At 55.6% G+C, this 16,265-nt stretch overlaps 2 protein-coding genes across 3 annotated transcripts; one reads left to right on the top strand and one right to left on the bottom strand.

Annotated features, from left to right (window-relative positions):
• The first annotated feature begins 257 nt into the window (after positions 1-257).
• On the top strand, positions 258-10,336 carry DVL2 (dishevelled segment polarity protein 2). Of its 2 annotated transcripts, none has more exons than XM_036341368.1 (15): positions 258-691; positions 5,212-5,281; positions 5,613-5,758; positions 5,904-6,001; positions 6,134-6,269; positions 6,379-6,469; positions 6,614-6,683; positions 6,783-6,922; positions 7,000-7,076; positions 7,694-7,761; positions 7,917-8,045; positions 8,141-8,272; positions 8,395-8,574; positions 8,978-9,196; positions 9,333-10,336. In XM_036341368.1, exons 1-15 carry the CDS (start codon positions 498-500, stop codon positions 9,779-9,781), a joined length of 2,199 nt encoding a protein of 732 aa, XP_036197261.1. In that variant the 5' UTR covers positions 258-497; the 3' UTR covers positions 9,782-10,336. The 2 variants fall into 2 exon arrangements, with proteins under 2 accessions (XP_036197261.1, XP_036197260.1); XM_036341367.1 differs by having other exon boundaries at positions 5,904-6,013.
• Positions 10,337-10,397: 61 nt separating this feature from the next.
• ACADVL (acyl-CoA dehydrogenase very long chain) lies at positions 10,398-15,646 on the bottom strand. The gene is made up of 20 exons (XM_036341369.1): positions 15,485-15,646; positions 15,335-15,410; positions 15,003-15,068; positions 14,830-14,902; positions 14,674-14,738; positions 14,432-14,566; positions 13,908-14,052; positions 13,534-13,663; positions 13,324-13,449; positions 12,791-12,989; positions 12,455-12,559; positions 11,933-12,019; positions 11,789-11,851; positions 11,584-11,685; positions 11,412-11,509; positions 11,266-11,338; positions 11,094-11,166; positions 10,933-11,005; positions 10,769-10,844; positions 10,398-10,694 (listed from the first exon to the last, which is right to left on the bottom strand). The coding sequence occupies exons 1-20, from the start codon at positions 15,544-15,546 to the stop codon at positions 10,554-10,556; spliced, it is 1,968 nt and encodes a 655-aa protein (XP_036197262.1). The 5' UTR covers positions 15,547-15,646; the 3' UTR covers positions 10,398-10,553.
• Positions 15,647-16,265: the final 619 nt, after the last annotated feature.

The raw sequence follows: 16,265 nt of genomic DNA, 5'->3' as shown, positions 1-16,265 counted from the left end.
CTCCCCGCGCCTGCATCCCCAGTCGGACCACAGTTGCTTGGAGCCCCTGCGGGGAGGGAGTGTGTTGCCGGCCCCCTGAGGGCCGGGACCCACTTGGCCGGGGTGTCCGGAGGGCAGGGGAGGGGAGTGGGGAACGGGGCATTGGGGGGGCGGGGCCACGAGGGAGACCGTTGCTGAAAGCAGTCACGTGGTGTGGCGCCCGTCACGTGGTGTGGGCGTCGCGAGAGGGCGGGCCGGTTTGGGCCACGTGATATGGGAAGAGGTGGGCGGGGCGCTGGATGGTGTTCGCGGCGGCTGCGAGTCCGTGGCTTCGGGTCGCGCCCCGCGGCCCGTCCCCCTTGGCCGCCACCCGTGGACCCCCGCCTTCCTCCCTTCGGCCTCTCGCACCCGGGCGGTCCGGCCCGCGCTCGCGCGTCGGTGTGCGGGTGTGCGCAGGCGCGGCGGGGGAGTAGCCCAGTTGGGTGGGCGGTGGAGCCGGAGAGCGCGCGGGCGAGACCATGGCGGGCGGCGGGGCGGGGGGCGGCGGCGTCGGGGAGACGAAGGTGATTTACCACCTGGATGAGGAGGAGACTCCCTATCTGGTGAAGATCCCCGTCCCCGCCGAGCGCATCACCCTCGGCGACTTCAAGAGCGTCCTGCAGCGGCCCGCGGGCGCCAAGTACTTTTTCAAGTCTATGGATCAGGATTTCGGGTGAGCGCGAGGCCTAGCCTGGGGCCGAGGGGGCTGCGCCCGGGCTGATGGGCGGTGTTGCGGGGCACGGCTTAGTCCGGGCCATGCTGGCGTTTCCTGGGCTGTGTGGAGCGGACCGCTGTGGTGGGATGGATTGGCTGCCCCAGGATGGACAGACAGGCGCACGGAGCTGTAGGAGGAAGACTGGCTATGCTAAACCAGGAGCCAGATTAGCGGGGATTAGGTTCTCCTGGAGCAGAGGGGGGCGCACTGGTTTATTCGGGGTATTCGGGACTGTCCTGAGGTAGATCGCTCTACCTCTCATTCTGCGCAGTTCTGTAGCGCAGACACTATGAAATCTGATGTAGATTGGGCTCTATTGGGGCAACTTGAGACACTCCGTCCTATGCCAGGGCCGCCGGGATTGTTTTGGGACCTTCGTCTGTACTAAGGCAGAGGGTGCTGTATGGGGGCGTTGAAGGCTGGGGGTAGATTGAGCCGTTCTGGTCTCTGTTGGATTGTATTGGTTGATGTTGGTTTGTATTGGGGCCTGGTTTTTATTGGGACACTCAGTACTCTTGGTGTCTCTGCCAATACTGACAGCTGTATGGGGATATTCTAGTATGTGTTGGTGCAGACAGCTGCGTGTGGGGACACTCTAGGCTGTGCTAGAATATATTGGGCTGTCCTGGGGTAATTTGGGACATTCTGGGCCAAGCTGGGACTTTAAATAATGCAGAGTGAGCTCTTTTGTGTTTATAATTTTGGGTACTGAACCTCAACCTCAGCGCGCGCGCTCTCTCTCTCCTTTTAATCTTCACTTGATGTTTAAACTGGGGTAACTTAGGGGGTGGCCCTAAGAGATCTGAGTCAGGCTCAAGGAGATCTTCGGAGCAGCACTGAGCCCCTGAGGATGAGCTGGGGCGAGAAGAAGAAATAAAGAAACAGCATTGAGTTTGTAGATATCGTAGGTATAAGAGCGAAGTGTTTTAATGCGAGAGAAGAGGACTTAGACAGGGTGGGAGAAATTTATCGATTTGAGAGAGAGGGGAAGAGAGAGAGAAATGTTGATGTGAAAGAGAAACATCAACCGGTGGCCTTCCCTATGTATCCTGACCAGGGATCCAATCTGGAACCCAAGTTATGTGCCCTGACCCGGAAGGAATCAAACCTGGAGCCTTTTGGTGCGTGAGACAACGCTCCAGTCAACGGAGCCACCTGGCCAGGGCTCAATCTCCAGCTCTTTTTTTGTTTCTTTTTATATTTTTATTGATATCAGAAAGGAAAGGAGAGGGAAAGGGAGAGATAGAAACACCAATGGTGAGAGAGAATCATTGATCAGCTGCCTCCTGCACCCCCCCTACCGGGGTTGAGCCCACAACCTGGGCATGTGTCCTTGACCAGAATCGAACCCAGTACTCTTCAGTCTTCAGGCCGACGCTCTGTCCACTGAGCAAAACCAGCCAGGGCTCAACCTCAGCTCTTGAAAGCAGACTGAATAGACTGGGATAGGCTGGGTTCTAGGAGAGCCAAATCACCTGGGCTCCATCTAGAAAGACTGTTGACCATTGGGAAAATGGTATTATTGTCTGGGGAGTTACCTTGGATTTAAATCAAGGTTCTTCTATTTGTCAGCAGTGTAATTGGGCAATTTAAAAAATTTTGTGCCTGATCTCATCTGTGAAATGCAGATAGAGTAAAATGCTTAGTACAGGTGCATAGCACACATTAATTCTTGGCCAGTGGTAATTGGCAGTATTGAGTTTGACTAGTCCATAAACTAGGTTATGGTAATACAGACTGGAATCATTGGGAAGGCTGGGTTATGCTGAGACAGATTGGTATTATGCTGTGAAGAATATGACATTATGCTGGGACAGATTGGTAGTGACTGGACTGTGTTTGTTACATTGAAAGCAAATGGGCCGAAACCGGTTTGGCTCAGTGGATAGAGCGTCGGCCTGCGGACTGAAGGGTCCCAGGTTCGATTCCGGTCAAGGGCATGTACCTGGGTTGCGGGCATATCCCCAGTGGGAAATGTGCAGGAGGCAGCTGATCGATGTTTCTCTCTCATCAATGTTTCTAGCTCTCTGTCCCTCTCCCTTCCTCTCTGTAAAAAATCAATAAAATATATTTAAAAAAAAAAAAGAGAGAGAGAGAGAGAGAAAGCAAATGGGATTAAGTTGGCATGTATCCAGGGGTCTAGAACCATATTAGGCTAAAAGGTTAATCAGACAGGATGTCCTATTGGGGTGGGGGGTGGAGGGTAAGGGGTGGGGAATGTGTATGAGATTCTGTTCAGGGCAGGGAGGCTCATAGTTCATATGTGTATTCCTTTAGTCAACAAGTATTCGTTGATGTTTGTGAAGTGTCAGGTACTTTGCTGTGTGGCCAGGACATGGTGTTGAATATAATTGATTCCACAGGTGGTTGAAAAGGGGCAAGTCCAGTCCATCTCAAGGAACCCAGGGGAGATGGGACCCCCAGGGTTGGTCATTGAAGTCTGTCAGGTGGAGCAGATTGCAGAGTCTGTGGCAGGTGAGGCACAGGAATGGGAAGCAGGGCCTCCCTCCCCTTGGGAACTCTCAGCCTGGTGAGGAAGGGCCAGTGTTTGGTTTGATGGTTGTTTTTACCCAGGCAAAGATAGTGCACGTGGATGGCTCCCTGGAAGTGAGTTAGAGGAAACTAAAGAAAGCCTAAGAGCAGAGTTTTAGATGAGGACCAACGACTTTGGAAGGGGAAGATATGTGAGAAACGGTGGATGCTGCCAGCAAGGCTCCTAAGGTTAGATAGATATTTGGGGCAACTGGGGTAGCTTAGGGGGTGGCCTCTTAAATTGGACTGAGAGATCTGAGTCAGGCTCAAGGAGATCTTCGGAGCAGACTGAGCCCCTGAGGATGAGCTGGGGCGAGAAGAAGAAATAAAGAAACAGCATTGAGTTTGTAGATATCGTAGGTATAAGAGCCAAGTGTTTTAATGCGAGAGAAGAGGACTTAGACAGGGTGGGAGAAATTCAGCATCACATCCTTGAGCTGGATGGAGATTGGGAGAGCCCTTTTGGCTCTCTGAGCAACACCATGGTGGTCTGCAAGAACAGGTGCCTTAGAAAAGGTGGCAGAAAGGGAGCCAACTAGAAAGGGGTTGAGCCATTTTCTAAGAAAGATTGGTGTGATGTGAAAGCACCAGCTCTGTTGCACATAAGAAATACTGGAGCCCTAGCCGGTTTGGCTCAGTGGATAGAGCATCAGCCTGCGGACTGAAGGGTCCCGGGTTCGATTCCAGTCAAGGGCATGTACTTTGGTTGCGGGCATATCCCCAGTGGGTGGTGTGCAAGAGGCAGCTGATCAATGTTTCTCTCATCAATGTTTCTAGCTCTCTATCCCTCTCCCTTCCTCTCTGTAAAAAAATCAATAAAATTATATATATATATATATATATATATATATACTGTGTGTGCGTGTGTGTGTGTATATATATATATACTTTATATATATATACTTTATATATATATATATATATATATATATATATATATATATATATATATATATATATATATAAATACTGGAAAAAACACTAGTCATGAGAACACAGGAAACCAAAATTGCATTCAAAGGCCATGTTTTTGAAGTGAGTGTAGCTGATCTGCAGGGTAATGAAGTTGCATTTAGAAAATTCAAGCTAATTACTGAGGATGTTCAGGGCAGACCTGCCTAATTTCCATGGCATGGATCTCACCATGGAGACAAAATGTGCTCCACGGTCAGAAAATGGCAGACCATGACTGAAGCTCGTGTTGATGCCAGACGACCGGTGGTTATTTGCTTCATCTATTCTGTGTTGTTTTTACTAAAAGACACAACAATTAGATTTGGAAGACCTCTTATGCTCAGCATCAACAGGTCCACCAAATCCAGAAGATGATGATGGAAATCATGACCCGAGAGGTTCACAGATGATTTGAAAGAAGTGGTCAATAAGTTGATTCCAGGTAGCATTAGAAAAGGCTTGCCCATCTATTTGTCTGCTCCAAGATGTCTTTGTTAGAAAGTCAAAATGCTGAAGAAGCCCGCGTTAGAGTTAGGGAAACGTCACGGTGAAGGTAGTAGTTCTGGGAAAGGCACTGAGGCTGAGGCAGGTGCTAAAGTTGAATGAGCGGATGGATATGAGCCCCAGTCCAGGAATCTGTTTAAAGGCAGACTTTTAATGGTGACAAATAAAGTATCCTGTTTGTGCCGCCTGGTTTGGCTCAGTGGATAGAGATCAGCCTGTGGACTGTGAAAGGTCCTGGGGTCCATTCCGGTCGGGGGCACATGCCCTGGTTGCCGGCTCAGTCCCAGTAGGGGGCAAGTGCAGGAGGCAGCCGGTCAGTGATTCTCCCTCGTCATTGATGTTTCTATCTCTCTCCCTTCCTCTCTGAAATCAATAAAAAGAAAAGAAATCCTATTTGTGATTTAAAAAAAAAAAATTGGGAGAGACTTTGGGGATGGGTTTGGAGGGACCGTCCAGTCTCACTGACTTTTCATCCTGGCTTTCGACAGCGTGGTGAAGGAAGAAATTTCAGATGACAATGCCCGCCTTCCCTGCTTCAACGGAAGAGTTGTCTCCTGGGTAAGGGGCCCTGGCTCTGAGGGCCCAGTCCCTCCTGTATCACCAAGCTCCTTCAAGCCTTAGTCTGGCCTTGTAGCCCAACCCCTGATTAGTTGTTGGAGATCCTGGCTCTTTGCTTCCCCACCTGTTTGGAGAGCTAGTTGAAGTCCCTCATCCCTCTCTCTCTGAAGCCTCTCAACATTTATATACAAGCTTCCTCCTGCTTTTTGATGCTTTCCTCCAGGCTCTGGCAGACCCTGTCCCCTTTCTAGTCCTTTCCCTCACTCCCATCTCATATGCCTCACATCCCAGTATATTTTTTTTTTTTTTTTTATCACTTGCATCCTTCTAGCTTGTGTCATCCGATAACCCCCAACCTGAGATAGCTCCCCCAGCCCAGGAGCCTAGGACAGAACTGGTGCCTCCAACCCCACCATTACCCCCTTTACCACCGGAGAGGACCAGTGGCATTGGGGACTCCAGACCTCCATCCTTCCAGTGAGTCCTTGGGATTCTTGGGGGGGGTGGGGGGGTGGGACGGGGGAGGCAGAGGAGGAGGGAATCAAAGCCTCTTGGGCGGGGAAGCCAAGGCTTTGGAACTCTGTCCCACTGCCTCCCGTTGGCACCATCTCTGCCCCTCTAGCCCTAATGTGTCCAGCAGCCGGGAAAATCTGGAGCCTGAGACCGAAACAGAGTCAGTAGTGTCTCTGAGGCGGGAGCGGCCTCGCAGGAGAGACAGCAGTGAGCATGGCGGTGAGGGGTCGGGCTCTGAGGGTGGGTAGACTGGAGTTGGGAAGGGGTTGGGTCAGACCTGAGCCTTGATGAGGGTGAGGAGCAGGAGGCTTGGTGCCTGAAGTTGCCATTCATACTCAGCTGGGGGCCACAGGCCCAGTGGCCCCTCGAGGCTGGAGCGCCACTTGGCTGGGTACGAGAGTTCCTCAACCCTCATGACCAGCGAGCTGGAGAGCACCAGCCTGGGGGACTCCGATGAGGACGACACCACGAGTAGGTATGGCTCCACAGATCTCCCCCAGGGCACCAGCCCCTTCTCTTCCCTCCTGCACCCAATCCTCTCACCTTTCTCTGCCTGCAAGTGTTCCCTTCCCACCTCCTGACAGGTTCAGCAGCTCCACGGAGCAGAGCAGTGCCTCTCGCCTCCTCAAGCGCCACCGGCGGCGGAGGAAACAGCGGCCGCCTCGCCTGGAGAGGGTGAGGGGGTCATGGGATGACTGGATCTTGGGGAAGTTGGGGACCTGGGCCTTGGCTAAGTGGGTATGAGGGCCCAGACAATCCCAGACTTGTCCCTGGGTTGTTGAAGGCAGTCTAGTCTAGCGCCTCCCCTCTTTCCCACAGACCTCATCCTTCAGCAGCGTCACCGATTCCACCATGTCTCTCAACATCATCACAGTCACACTCAACATGGGTATGAGGGAGCCAGGGACGGGGGTTTGGGGACCTGGTCTCCAGGGCGCGGGGGTCATGTGGCTTGGGCTTCCCCTCATCACATGGACTCCTTCCACAGAGAAGTACAACTTCCTGGGCATCTCCATTGTGGGCCAAAGCAATGAGCGGGGAGACGGGGGCATCTACATCGGCTCCATCATGAAGGGGGGGGCCGTGGCTGCTGACGGGCGCATCGAGCCGGGGGACATGCTTTTGCAGGTGTGCTGGGCAGGGCACTCGGGCAGGGGTCTCGGCCTCTCCCACCCTGTCTCTGACCCACTGCCCCTCCCTTCCAGGTGAACGACATGAACTTCGAGAACATGAGCAACGACGATGCGGTACGAGTGCTGAGAGACATTGTGCATAAGCCAGGGTGAGCCTCCGAGCTGGTCTCGGGCCCTCAGTCCTCTTGTCGGCCTTTTCTCCTTTTTGTTTCATCATTTTAAAGAGTAGTGAAATAACATTTATGTAAAAGGTGTTTAAAACAAAAGATGCGCAATGTAATGAGTGATTCTAGCGTGAATGAGTACCCCTGTCACCACTGCCTAGATCATGAAGTAGAAGATTGCTGATACCCCAAGTTTCCCCCGGTGTCCCTTCCGGCTCCCACCCTCCTCTCGGCCCCTAGGGGTAATCTTGCTCCTGATTCTGTGGTCATCGCGGTGACAAAATCTTCGCTTCGCTTGATAGTTTTACCAGCCATGCGTGTACCCTTGAACAACATGCTTTAGTTTTACCTGCTTAGGGGCTTTCTCTGAATGGAAGTGTACAGTGTGTACTCTCTTGTCTGACTCAGTATGTTTCTCAGAGTTATCCAAGTTGGTGAGTCACCCTCATAGTGGATGGAGCCTTCCACCCTCATCTTCTGGGGCCCAGCTATGTCTTTTCTTCTCTTCCTCTTTCTGTCCCTCAACCCATTCTCATTCCAGGCCTCCGTCCTCCGGAGGCCTCTCTCCACACCCTGCTTGACTGGCCTTCTCTCCCCTACAGCCCCATCGTGCTGACTGTGGCCAAGTGCTGGGACCCCTCTCCCCAGGCCTATTTCACTCTCCCCCGCAGTGAGTGATGCTCAGGAGGGCCTGCAGTGGGGAGTCGGGGAGGGTCCCAGGGCCACTGGCAGTGGGTGGAGGAAGGTCAAATCAGAGTCAGGGAGGGACGGGGATGGCTCTCCGGGACTAGGAAGTGGTCATGTTGGTGGTTTTCTCTGTCCTAGATGAGCCCATCCAGCCAATTGACCCTGCTGCCTGGGTCTCACACTCGGCTGCGCTGACCGGCACCTTCCCAGCCTATCCAGGCTCCTCGTCCATGAGCACCATTACGTCAGGGTCCTCTTTGCCTGATGGTGAGCCCCTAGGCCCACCTTCCCAGAAGGCTGCAGTGTTGTGATCCCCTTGCTCCTTGGGAGTGGGCTCTGCCTGATTCCTGCTTCTCTGTCAGGCTGTGAGGGCCGAGGTCTCTCCATCCATACAGACATGGCCTCTGTGACCAAAGCCATGGCATCTCCAGAGTCTGGGCTGGAAGTTCGGGACCGCATGTGGCTCAAGATCACCATCCCTAATGCCTTTCTGGGTACGGCTGGGGCCTGGGCACAGGGCATGGGAAGGAGGAGGAGCCAAAGCTGGGAATGGCTCAGGCCAGGGGTGAAACAAGTCGGGGGATCTGAGGCCTTTCTCTGCTCGGGGTGATCCCAGGTTCGGATGTGGTCGACTGGCTCTACCATCACGTGGAAGGCTTTCCTGAGCGGCGGGAGGCCCGAAAGTACGCCAGCGGACTGCTCAAGGCTGGCCTTATCCGGCACACCGTAAACAAGATCACCTTCTCTGAGCAGTGCTATTATGTCTTTGGAGACCTCAGTGGCGGCTGTGAGGGTTGTGAGTGCCTCTCTCTAACCTCAGACTTTGCCCAGAAACCAGTTAGGGTCACTGTGGACTGAGGAGCAGTATGTGCCCTGCACTGGGCCCTGCACTGGCCGATGACCCAAGTAGCGGCCAATGCCCACCAGTGTTCTGCTGGACAAGCGGAGCACCAGGCACAGGGCTGTCTGCTGGGGCTAGGGCGCCTCTTCCTGAGGTGCATAAAAGCCTATGGGACTTGTGGTGGCCCTGGCTGGTTTCCTGCCCCAATAGTAGTGGCAGGTGGGGAACTTCCTGTTAGAGGCCCTTGTTGGAACCCCTGGCATGGATGGTTCTGGGGAAACGGTTCACAGTTCCTCTTCATCCAACGTCTTGGCGTCCTGGCCCTTTGAAGCAGTGACTTAGTCTCTTCTCTTTCCAGATCTAGTCAATCTGTCTCTGAATGACAATGACGGCTCCAGTGGGGCTTCGGACCAGGACACCTTGGCTCCTCTGCCTGGGGCCACCCCTTGGCCCCTGCTGCACACCTTCCCCTACCAGTACCCAGCCCCGCACCCATACAGCCCCCAGCCCCCACCCTACCATGAGCTCTCGTCCTACACTTACGGTGGAGGCAGTGCCAGCAGCCAGCACAGTGAAGGTAAGTAACTGCCAGACACCGATACAGTGTGGGTGGGGGACGGGGACACCAGGGTGGAGGGGCAGGGGCAGGGGCTGGGGAGGCTGAGGGGCCTTGGGCCCGGGCTCAGTTGCCCCCCTACCCTCTCCCCCAACAGGGAGCCGGAGCAGTGGGTCCACACGCAGTGATGGGGGTGCAGGGCGCACAGGGAGGCCTGAGGAGCGGGCCCCTGAGTCCAAGTCTGGCAGTGGCAGTGAGTCGGAGCCCTCTAGCCGCGGGGGCAGCCTTAGGCGGGGCGGGGAACCTGGTGGGACTGGTGATGGGGGCCCTCCCCCTTCCAGGAGCTCATCGGGAGGTGCTCCCAACCTCCGAACCCACCCAGGGCTTCATCCCTATGGACCACCCCCTGGTATGGCCCTTCCCTATAATCCCATGATGGTGGTCATGATGCCCCCACCTCCCCCACCTGTCCCTCCAGCAGTGCAGCCCCCGGGGGCCCCTCCAGTCAGAGACCTCGGCTCAGTGCCCCCAGAGCTGACAGCCAGCCGCCAAAGCTTCCACATGGCCATGGGCAACCCCAGTGAGTTCTTTGTGGATGTCATGTAGAGCCAACAGTGTGCCCTGTTGGAGCTCTACCCCTGGCCTGTCTCGTCAGCACCTGGTGCTCCTGTCCTGTGACTGGGTGTCTTGTCAGGCGTGTTCGTTACTCCTCTGTGGTGCCTGGGTGCCTGGGCTCAGCCTGTCCTGTGGCTGCTGCCTACTGTGAGGTTACCACTGTGACTCTTACCAGCAGTGCCTGGTTCCTCCCCCTTCCCTCAGGGGTGTACAAGGGACCTTTGGTTATTTTTAGTATTGTTTTTTTTTGTACGCTTTTTGGGGGGTTAAAATAGATTTTTCTACATATTTTAGACTATTTTTTTAGTAGATATTTCCTCTTTTATATGAAGAATCCCTATCTCCCGGCCCTTCTTTTAACCCCCAAATGTGACCTCATCCTGTCACCTCTGTCCTGCTACCCTGGGAGGAAGAGGGGGGGGTTGGTCACCCTTGACAGCAGTCAAAGAAAGCTGGGGTATTTGGGGGCCAATGTAGCTGCATTTGTTATTCTATTTATTTTAGTCACTTGTATAAAACACCAAATAAAGCAATAGGGGCAAACTCCCTATGCCTTTGGCTCCTTTTTTTGGGAGGGAGGCAGGCAGCGAGGAAAAGGACTCAGACACAGTAGCAAAGCATGACTTTATTTGTAAGGCAGCGAATGCTCCCTCTGAGAGCAGGCACAGTCCTGGAGTAAGGCCCCTTCAAGAGAGAACCAGGGCCCACAGAAAAGGGGCCTAGGCTTTGGCTTAAGGCACACCCTGGCTCTGGCTGGGCGTATTCAGAAGCCGAGGGGGTTGCTGGTGACCACGCCACCCTGCTCCACTAAGGCCTTGGAGATGCTTTTGAAGTTGCGGAAGAGCTCCTGCTGTTGGGGGTTAGACTGCAGAGCAGCCATGTTCTTCTGGATCCGGGCTGCAGCCTGGCGACAGGGAAGAGGGTGTTCGGGACTGTGCCTTGGGCCCCCCACCTGCTCTTGGCAACCCCGAATCTCACCTCAATGCACCAGCTGTCGCAGAGCATTTTCTCATGCTGGGCTGTGGGGTGGCCCTCACTCAGGGATCGTGAAGCCCTGGTGGGAAGCAGGAGACAAAAATTCAGGGCTGTGACCCTGGCCCAGGACCCCCTTGCAGCCCAGGCCTCCCACACTGCCTCCTCACCTGGAAAGAACCACCACCATGGCATAGAGGTCAATGGCACTGTCTGCCAGACGCTGCAGCACAAACTGTTCATCTGTCAGGTAGATGGGATGGGGGGAGGGGTGTTAGTCGGAGGGAGAGGAAAACGGGGGAGGGGTGGGTATGGGGTAGGTCTCACTCACTGACAATATCCTTCTTGTGTTTTATCAGCTTGGCCTCCACCACAGTGGCAAACTGCTCCAGAGCTTGTGTTGCCTGAAGAGATAAGGAAGGTGCCCAGGGCTCAGAGGGGACACAGCCCCATCAGCTCTGGAGGCAGGCTGTCTCCCACCCACTCAAGCGTTGACTCCTTACCAGTTCACCACTCCGATTCAAATCCGGATGGATGACGCCACTGAGACTCAGGCCACTGCCCAGCCCTGCCCGCCTTAGAGGACAGGGGAAAGTGGTTAGTTCCATACACTTACACTAACCTGCCCTACCCTGGCCCCTAAGCTTACCGCCTCAGCTGTTTGCCTGCCTCTCCTAGCAGCAGGCCGGCATTCCCCAAAGGATTCTTTAAAGCTTTGCCAAGCCCAGAGAGTTCCTTTCCTTTGTCCTGTGGGCAGGAGGGTGACAACAGTTAGGGTTCTGTCTTCCCCACCTCCTCCCCTCAGTTCTCCTCCTCCTTACCATGCAGCCCTGCAGAGCCACAAACAGCCGAAGAATATCATTCGTTCCCTCAAAGATCCGAAAGATGCGAACATCCCGGAGCACACGCTCTAATCCAGGCTCCTAGCACAGGGAAAGTTAAATCACATGCCTCTGTTGAGTGAGACGTGCCTGCCTCCTCCTCCAGCCCAGCTGCGGCTCCCAAGGGCAGAGAACCCTCCCGTACCTTCATGAACCCCATGCCCCCCATGATCTGGATGCACTCGTCTGTCACCTGCCAGGCTGCCTCCTAGGGACAGAACCATAGAAGGTTGCTTTTGGAGCTGAGCTCCTGAACTGGGCTCTCCCTCCCTGCAGCCTGAAGCCTCACCGAACCAAAGATCTTGCTGATGGCGGCCTCGATCTGGAAGTCCTTGGATCCCTGGTCCATGTTGGCACTCACCATGTAAGCCATGGACTGAGGTTGCGTGGTTGGAACATGAGAACAAAAAGGGCTTCATTAGATTTGACCTGATCACCCAGATCTCCAAGACCAAATCTGCCCCAGCTCCTGCAGCCCTTGCCTTCACCTTCTAACTCCACGTGTCAGGCATGTTGAAATACTTGGTTCCCTGAGTTAGTTCATCAGGGGATTCTAGGAATCTGACTTCTTGAAAGGGGTGAAGAGGTAAGTGTGGATGTGGGGGTAGAATAGACTTCAGGTCCCTCTGGAAAGCAACGCAGCAGAACAGCATGGCTCCCCCTTCTGCAGCGGCTGAGCTGACTATGCCTCCCCGCATCCCCTAGGGCATTGGTGTAAAGCTGGAGACCCACTGCCCCAGGTGCTGCTGGGGGTTGTAGTCTGACCTGACTGAGAAGGCCACAGGAAAGGAACATGGGGAGGACGCTTCACCTCTGTCACATACTGCAGCATGGCCATCCGGGCCAGCTTCTCCTGGATCAGCCCGAAGTTGTGAATTTTCTCCCCAAACTGGGTACGATTAGCAGCATGATCCACCTGGAAGAGAGCACCTGTGTCCCACTGTGGTTCTCTAGTCCTCCCAGGAGAGGGGCTGGGCTGGGCTTTGGCCACAGCCAAGGAGAGTCCAGTCTAGGCTAGATGGAGACCTAAGTGATCAGGTCTGGAGCTGCCGGTGGGGGAGGGGTCTCTGCAAGGGAACAGGGACATAGAGGAAGGGGGACACTGTGACAGATTTGGGCTGTCTAGGGACTCGAGCAGGGTACTCACCGCCTTAGCAATGATGCTCTTCATGGTGCCTGCAAGAGCCGCCGCCATGCCAAACCTTCCATTGTTGAGAATGTGCATGGCGACCTTGAAGCCGCCCCCCACCTCGCCCAGCACGTTCTCTGACGGCACTTGGACTCCGTCGAAGTACACCTCAGCCGTGTTCGAAGCCTTGATGCCCATTTTCTTCTCAGGGGGCCCGCTGTGATAGGGCAGAGCAGAGCAGAGTGTGTCCAACAAGGTGCAGGGAAAGCTGCCCCTTTGTTTCTTATCAACCAGGGAGGAACTACAACTCGTAGCCTGTACACAAGTTCCCTGCATGCCCGAGGGCTGAGGAGGTCTGGCCCTGTCCTGCCCTCGTTGGTTGCTGGAGCTAAAGCTTTAGATCAGTTTCATACGTTTTAGTCCCAAAGGAACACACTCTCCAGCTGTGCTGGCTTCTGCACACATTCCAGGTGCCCTGTAACAGCCATTTGCCCCAGAGCTCGGTACTGCCCTCCCTGGCTCAACCGTTTCTTCCTCCCCAACCCACTCACGAGGTAACACCTCCAAAGCTCCTCTCCACCACAAAAGCTGTGATCTTCTCCTTCACGGCTCCCGTGGCTGCATCCGTAACTGGTGTCTTGGCAAAGACGGTGAAGATTTCTGCCAAGCCCCCATTACTGTGGAGAGAGGGCAGTCAGGGCGTGGAGGACAGAGCAGTGTGGCCTGGAATCGGGCAGAGGAGGGGAGAAATGGAAGATTGCCTGATCCAAATCTTGCTTCCATTGAGGGTAAAATATTTTCCACAGGGACTGGGCACAGCTGAGGTTCGGATGGAGGCGGCATCTGAGCCACTTGAGGGCTCAGTCAGACAGAAAGCTGCTATAGTCTCTCCTGTTGGGCAGAAAGCTCCTTTACACTGGGCCCACCGCGGGTCTGATGGGCACTGAAGGTCCCTCAGTGCCCCCCCAATTTACCCCTTAACACCTCGGGGTATATTCAGTTTCTTCCCATTCCCCTACCAGCACCCTGTCATGCCTTCCCCAAATCTCCCTCAACCAACATGCCAAGCTTTGTGGTGGCCTAATTTGCATCAAGCCCAACACCCCTAATCCTTGGGGCTACAAGGCCTGCTTACCTGATGCCAGTTTGGGGAGGTATTTTTCTTTCTGGGCCTTCGTGCCAAAGAGCAGGATGCCTTTGAAACCAATGCTCTGGTGGGCCCCCAGGGTGACGCCCACACCAAGGTCGTGCATGCCCACGATCTCCACCAATCTGGCGTACTGAAGGGGAAGCAGGCTGTAACTGGTGGGCAGAGCCCGACCTGGGCGTTCCCAGAAGGGAAGTGGGAACATGGCAGGGAAGGACACTGGCTGGCGGGTGTCCAGTCCAGGTTGTGATGGCTTCCTACCCTGTCCAGTAGTCCCCACTTACACGAGGTTCATCAGGATTTGGGGACCTGGGTGGGGGTCCACGGCCCTAGGGGACTGTATGCAGTTCAGTGATGTGTCTGGAGGGGGTGTGTGCATATCTTGAGAGTCCATATCCCACAGGTCCCAGGGCAGGGACTGGGCAGACTAGCCCCAGGGATGAAGGAGCTGAACCTGCCAAGCTGAGTAGACCATAGACCTGGATGCTGGGAAGTAGCTGCGGGGCTCTCACCTGGGTGTTGCAGAGGCCCACACCACCCAGTTCACTGGGCACTTGCAGACCAAAGGCGCCCAGCTCCTTGAGGCCCTGAATGGTGGTCTCCTCCACCTTCTCCAGTGTGTCGTTCTTGGCGGGATCGTTGACCTCCTGGGAGGGCACAGGATCCCGCTTGCAGGCTCCTTTAAAGGTCCGAACACCGCTCCCACCCCACAGGGACCAAGCCCGCTATTCCCCAGGCCCAGGCTATTTCTTACCTCGAAGAAACGGGACACCGGCCCCACCAACTCTTTGAGAAACTGTGTCTGCTCCTCGTTGAGCACTGCGGAGACAGCGGAGACAGGCCAGGCCAGGTGATCAGGGGAACCTGCCCCGCCCCCGCCCCCGCCCGCTCGGACTTCCCCTGCCCTTACCTGACGGGTAGGGGAACACCTGATCTGTGGTGAGCTGGCCCTTGAACATGCCCACAGCAAAGGACTTAGATTCCTGTCACAGGGGAAGGAGGAGGATTCAGGGAGCTGGCTGCTGGGGTGACCCCTGGGCCCGCCCAGCCCCGCCCCTGGCGGCTTAGATCGGGGGCACATACCGCCTTGGCCGCTTTCTCCCCGGTCGAAGCCTCAGAGGGGAGCGAATCTGACTTGTCCAGAACCGCCTGGGGAAAGGGATAGTTAACGCGGCTGGGGAAGGGTCTGCCGAAATGCCAAGGAGAGCGGAGGGGCAGAGCGAGGTGCCAGGAAGGGCAGACCCGGCGACTTCTCACCCAGTTTCATGCCAGGGCACCCTGGCTCGCCCTTTCCCCCACTTTCGCTGCCAGAGCGGTCAGCGGGTCACTGCACCAGGAGGGAGACCCCTGTCGGCGGCGGCAGGGAGGTGGGGGCCAGACGGTCGCCCACCCCAAAGCCACCGTCGCTTTCTTACCTGAGCGGCCCCACTGGCATAGGGTCGTTGGGCTGGGCCGGGCCGGGGGTGGCCCAGGATCGCACAGGGCCGTGCGCTGTGGGGAGTGGAGGGTCAGTCCTGGCCCAGCCCCCGGGCCTGCCGCCCCCAGTCCTGCGGGCATACACACACCTTCCGCCCGTCAACCTCAGCAGCTGCCGCCCCACGCTCGGGGCCCTCCTCGCCGCCTGCATCTCTGAACCGCCTTCCTTAGCCGCCGCTGTCTTGAGCGCTGACCTCGCGCTCTGGTTCTGTCTGCGAAAGCCAGGGTCCTACAACCTCTGACTCATTCTCCACAATGCACCGGGCGGTGGGCGGGGCTTCCGGCCGCCGGGGCATGCTGGGAGCTGTAGTTTCGGAGCCCCCCCCAGCCCTGCATTCTGGTTGACCTAGGGGTGATCTCCAAACGTCCCTTCTCCCCCCCAAACTCCTTCCTGCCACCTGTCCGAACTAGAGTGTAGCCCTCGGAAGGCGTGATCGGTTAGGCCGGGACTGAAGAGGGAGGAGCTTAGCAACTGCAGCAGAGGGATGGAGGGTGGGCTGAAAGGAGCGCTTACAGGTGGGTTAGAAAGGAGAGGCGGGGAGAGAAGTGTAAGCTGGATGGCAGAGGCAGAGGCATGGAAGGATGACTCTTTGGTCTCCCCGGTGAAATTCACAAAAGGGAGGAAAATGTCGGGGTGGGGGACTCAAGCTGGGGTGTGAGTGTCCCAAGCATATTCTCCTGAGACCTAGGAGGTCCACTAATTTGGGAAACACCAACATTTTCACAGTAGGAAGGACCTCCTCTTCCCTCCTGGGGTTCACTGCCTCCCCCTTGGGCCTCTGGGACCTTCCTCAACATCTACCTCTCTGCACCTGCCTTCTGTTTCTTCCTGAGACGTGCTCAGGCCAGACCTCTGGGCAGATGGAGCTC

This window comes from Myotis myotis, unplaced genomic scaffold (assembly GCF_014108235.1).
Source record: "Myotis myotis isolate mMyoMyo1 unplaced genomic scaffold, mMyoMyo1.p scaffold_m19_p_17, whole genome shotgun sequence".
NCBI classification, from domain to species: domain Eukaryota; kingdom Metazoa; phylum Chordata; class Mammalia; order Chiroptera; family Vespertilionidae; genus Myotis; species Myotis myotis.
The sequence above is the reverse complement of the archived record's forward strand: the minus strand, read 5'-3'. Positions and strand labels throughout refer to the sequence as shown.

Coding starts and splice junctions, on each gene's coding strand:
- ACADVL (XM_036341369.1), bottom strand. CDS start 15,546: ATGCAGGCGGCGAGGAGGGCCCCGAGCGTGGGGCGGCAGCTGCTGAGG. Junction 13,664..13,907: donor CCTCCCCAAACTGGCATCAG/GTAAGCAGGCCT, acceptor TCTGCCCAACAG/GAGAGACTATAGCAGCTTTC. Junction 11,006..11,093: donor ACACAAGAAGGATATTGTCA/GTGAGTGAGACC, acceptor TCTACCTGACAG/ATGAACAGTTTGTGCTGCAG.
- DVL2 (XM_036341367.1), top strand. CDS start 498: ATGGCGGGCGGCGGGGCGGGGGGCGGCGGCGTCGGGGAGACGAAGGTG. Junction 6,270..6,378: donor GAGGACGACACCACGAGTAG/GTATGGCTCCAC, acceptor ACCTCCTGACAG/GTTCAGCAGCTCCACGGAGC. Junction 8,273..8,394: donor CATCCCTAATGCCTTTCTGG/GTACGGCTGGGG, acceptor GGGTGATCCCAG/GTTCGGATGTGGTCGACTGG.